The sequence below is a fragment of the Camellia sinensis genome, chromosome 8 (genome assembly GCF_055761805.1).
Source record: "Camellia sinensis isolate YWXY chromosome 8, ASM5576180v1, whole genome shotgun sequence".
NCBI lineage: Eukaryota > Viridiplantae > Streptophyta > Magnoliopsida > Ericales > Theaceae > Camellia > Camellia sinensis.
The window spans coordinates 126,828,773-126,832,749 of NC_138968.1; the positions used below are offsets into that span (position 1 = coordinate 126,828,773).

Here is a 3,977-nt window from a genome sequence, read left to right on the forward strand (position 1 = left end):
AAGTATAAAAAATATGAAATTTTCTATTTTTTGCGACTGTTAATGCCGTCGCAAAAAATATTAAAAAATAATAAAATTTTTAATTTAAATAATAAAATTTCTATTTTTTGTGACAGTATAATGTCGTCGCAAAAAGTAAAACCTATAACAAAATTAATAAAAATACTAAAATTTTTTATTTTTTCCGACGATGGTGCCGTCTCTCACTCTCTAAGAGCTGATTATTTACATTCCATTCACAAAAACATCATAACATAAAATAAAAATAAAAGTTGATCAAACCATCAAATTCAATATTTTACAAAGAATAATTAAACTGTACATGTTCATAAAAGCATATTTAAATTATAAAATTCACCCAAATCCATGATCCCATTGATTTGCAATACTTGACCCCAAAGTCAAATAATAACATCAAACTCTTAGCCCATGATACTGACTGAACCAGGTAACCAGCTGCTTTATTTTTGGCACCAACAATTGATATAAAAAAATAAATAAATAAGTAAAATTTCATTTCCTTACAAATTCCAAACCTAAACATAGCATGAATAAATTATATAGAATTTTTTAGAAAAATTGCTACACAATCTCACATTTCCTATTCACAAGACAGACAAGCAATAGAACTAATCCCTTGCAGTTTCTCACTTTCCCTACAGTTTAGCTGTGCACTCGTGATGGTACACTGCATAGAGACCACAACCCATTCTGTTGATTGAACACACAATAAAAAAATACAGTCCCCACTATGATGCTCAAAAGAATCAAAGGATTTGGCATTCAATTTCCCTTGTAATTATTCAGATGTGCTTGTATATAGCCTCTCTAAGTCTTATAGTTTTATTCCCTGATATCAAGCATACTGTGATGGAACACATGATGCACTCAAACCTCGTGACTATAAAATGACTATGGACAAACTGAACGATAGCAGTCTTGTAGCGTGCACTGTTTTAGAAATTGTAATACTAAAATGATATTATAGTTCATGGACTGTTATGGTGCACAATGAAAGTCAGGAAACCTCTGAAATTAAAAACGTAAGTGTGCTATATGACAAAGGACACCAAGTACAAGTTAAAGGAGATCTCTTTTACAGTGTCCGGCTCCATTTCAGATGGTGACAGTAATAGATCAAAGCAGTGCCCAGATATTGTACAAACCAAAAGCACATTTGTAGGGTCCAAAACAGCTTCTCTGCATGTATCATCACAAACTGCATGAACAAAGAACATAAACCAATAAACTTCAATCAAGTTATGTATAAAAATCTATGCAATTGTACCAAATTTACAAACAAGCAAGGTTGCTATATTCAATAACCACAACTAGTGATGCATACCATGGACCTGTCCGGTCTTCTCACAAACGAATACATCTCCAATTTGATAATAAGAACATGTTTCTCCAGAGCAATCATGATTGGGGACCACCTTATCAGTTAGGCCTCTGCTGCTTTTCCATATAGATACTTGATCAGCAACAGTCTTATCAAGAATAATCTGGTCATCATTCACCTTTAGATACACAAGAAAAATAAATGATAAATGAAGGAAATGCCTTTGTCTTATTGTTATGAGCCTCATTTAAAGAGAGATCAGTAAATTTATCCCTATTTGTTCTGGAGTAAACAATCAAGTTTCAAGAGAGATCAGTAAATTTATCGACAAATATGATGTCACTCTCGATGTCTGCTCATCATCCGTTGGTTCACAAGCACAGGTTATTAATCAATTGGTAGGCCTAGATCTCCAGCTCTCCTATACTTGTTTGTTTCTTTATCTTTAGGAAACTCTTGTTTTCCTCTTCTTTTACTGTGTTAATCAGTCTTGGCTCCATCTATATCAATCTTCATTTACAGCAAGATACAAAGAACATAGATGTCTGTGTAGAAGATGAAACGGTTACTTACTTGAACCGGGAAGATGTACAGAAAGCTTCCCATGCGTGGCTTGTTGGAGTCACTGCATGGAGTGTTTACAGCACGTAATAATCCTCATCTTGTTGCAGAAAATGAAAAAAAGAAAGAAGAAAGAAAAAAATAATTGATTAGAGTTCAAACCTTTTCTCTTGGACCTCAGTCTTCTCACATTCCAACTCATTATTTTCATTTAGAATTCTCTCTACCTTTCACTTCCCTAGAACACTATCACAATGAACCTCACAAACCAAATTTACTCAAGTGGGTAATGTTCAGGTGTGCAACGTATGCAACTCTTACCACAAAATTACTCAAGTTTTTACAAATTTACATAAGTAATCTCACCAAAATGAGTAAATTGAATATAAATTTGCATAAGTTCACCTTTATTAATAGAATTACACGAATTTATATTCAGTTTACGTATTTTTGTGAAATCATTTATGTAAATTCATGAAAACTTATATAATTTTGTGGAATGGTTGCATACAATGTGTATGGCACACCGGGAGATTTTTCATTATTATTTGTGTGTTGAGTTGAGTAGGTGTTGAGAAATGTCTTAGTACAATTAAGTTTCAATTACTTACTCATAGCCCTTTTTTGTGATCAAGACCTAATGATTTGGTAAAGCAAAAAAGACCATACAAAATGAAGCAGAGAAACATCTTGAACCTTCTGGTAAGCATGATATGTCACTTCTGCCTAATCCAAGACTCATATTTTCCTAACTTTAGCTTTCTCAAAAGCCACTTTCAACTTTGCACCATCAAGAATCTTGAAGTGGAACAAATATCAGTAAAACACTTGTTAACAAAAATCCTTAAACTAATTATGACCACAAAGTTTGCAATCACTACCTAGATGCCAATACAAAACTTGTGAACTAGCAACATAATCTTGAACTAGCAACATAATCTTGAAACAGATCTGATTGCATAACAGAAATGAACAGATTTAGTTCTAATCACAGATTTAATTCCAAACAGAAATCAACAGATTCAATTCCAAACAGTTGATATCTCAATGGATCAGGATGATGGCAGAAGAGCGAGTTTCACCAGTGATGAGTATTACAGCATCAATTGGGGGGGTTGGGGGGTGTTTAATGACAAGATGATTAGCTACTTTTACTCACCGATGTGAAATAAAGGCGTGTCCGCACATGTCGTTCTGGTGTTTTTATATTGGCGTACCTAACAGACACAAACCAGGAAATAGAGGTATAATTAATAAGACAAGTGTATTCCATAGAATGTGTATAAGAATTCCTTTCAGTTTCTTTATTTCATATAATATGTATCCTATATTCTAATTTCTAAAGAAAAATTAATCTATCAACTGTGTGTGTGTCTACTTGGGTATAATGAATCAAAAGGTTCAAATATTCACTTTGGATCCAAGCGGTATTTGGTTTCTTTCTCATCGTCATCATCCTGATCCATTGAGATATCACTGGTGAAACTCGCTCTTCTGCCATCTTCATTCTTACAGTTCTAATCACAGATTTAATTCGAAACAGAGAGAGACTGATGAGATGAGAGAGAGAGAAGCTTACCTATGAGATCGATCGGTGCAATGAGAGAGTGAGGTCGATCGGTGAGGAGTCGATCTTGCGAGTTTGATCGGTGTGGAGTCGATTTGTGCAGATGAAAATGAGAGTGAGAAAGAGACTGATGAGATGAGATGAAATGAGAGGAATGAGAGAGCTGTGTGCATATTAGGGTTTTTTTGGGGGATTTTTGGTTGAGGGGGGAAAAACGAGCGGGAATGGAAAAGGAGGAAGGGATTAGGGATTTTTGACATTGGGGATTTTGGGTTTGGGGTAGGGAACGAGTGGGAATGGAAAAAGGGGGTGGAAATTTTTTTGGAATTTTTTTTTATTTTTACTATAAATGAATATTTAAATAATAAAATGATTTTTTTTTTTTTGCAACGGAAGATTTGTTAAAAAAATTATTTTTTATTAAAATAATTTTTTTTTTATAGTTGATGAATTTTATTTTTTACATTTAGTAAGGTTGAAAATTTATTTGTTTCATATTTATTTTAA

At 33.4% G+C, this 3,977-nt stretch overlaps 1 protein-coding gene across 8 annotated transcripts; it reads right to left on the reverse strand.

The window, feature by feature from the left end:
- Nucleotides 1-939: 939 nt before the first annotated feature.
- Nucleotides 940-3,706, reverse strand: LOC114282410 (F-box protein SKIP31). Of its 8 annotated transcripts, none has more exons than XM_082883403.1 (5): nucleotides 3,483-3,704; nucleotides 3,063-3,120; nucleotides 1,916-1,967; nucleotides 1,346-1,505; nucleotides 940-1,219 (listed from the first exon to the last, which is right to left on the reverse strand). In XM_082883403.1, exons 2-5 carry the CDS (start codon nucleotides 3,089-3,091, stop codon nucleotides 1,053-1,055), a joined length of 408 nt encoding a protein of 135 aa, XP_082739529.1. In that variant the 5' UTR covers nucleotides 3,092-3,120; nucleotides 3,483-3,704; the 3' UTR covers nucleotides 940-1,052. The 8 variants fall into 8 exon arrangements, with proteins under 8 accessions (XP_082739529.1, XP_082739528.1, XP_082739532.1 ...); XM_082883402.1 differs by having other exon boundaries at nucleotides 1,346-1,520; nucleotides 3,483-3,703; XM_082883406.1 differs by having other exon boundaries at nucleotides 1,916-2,003; nucleotides 3,483-3,702.
- Between the last annotated feature and the right edge of the window lie 271 nt (nucleotides 3,707-3,977).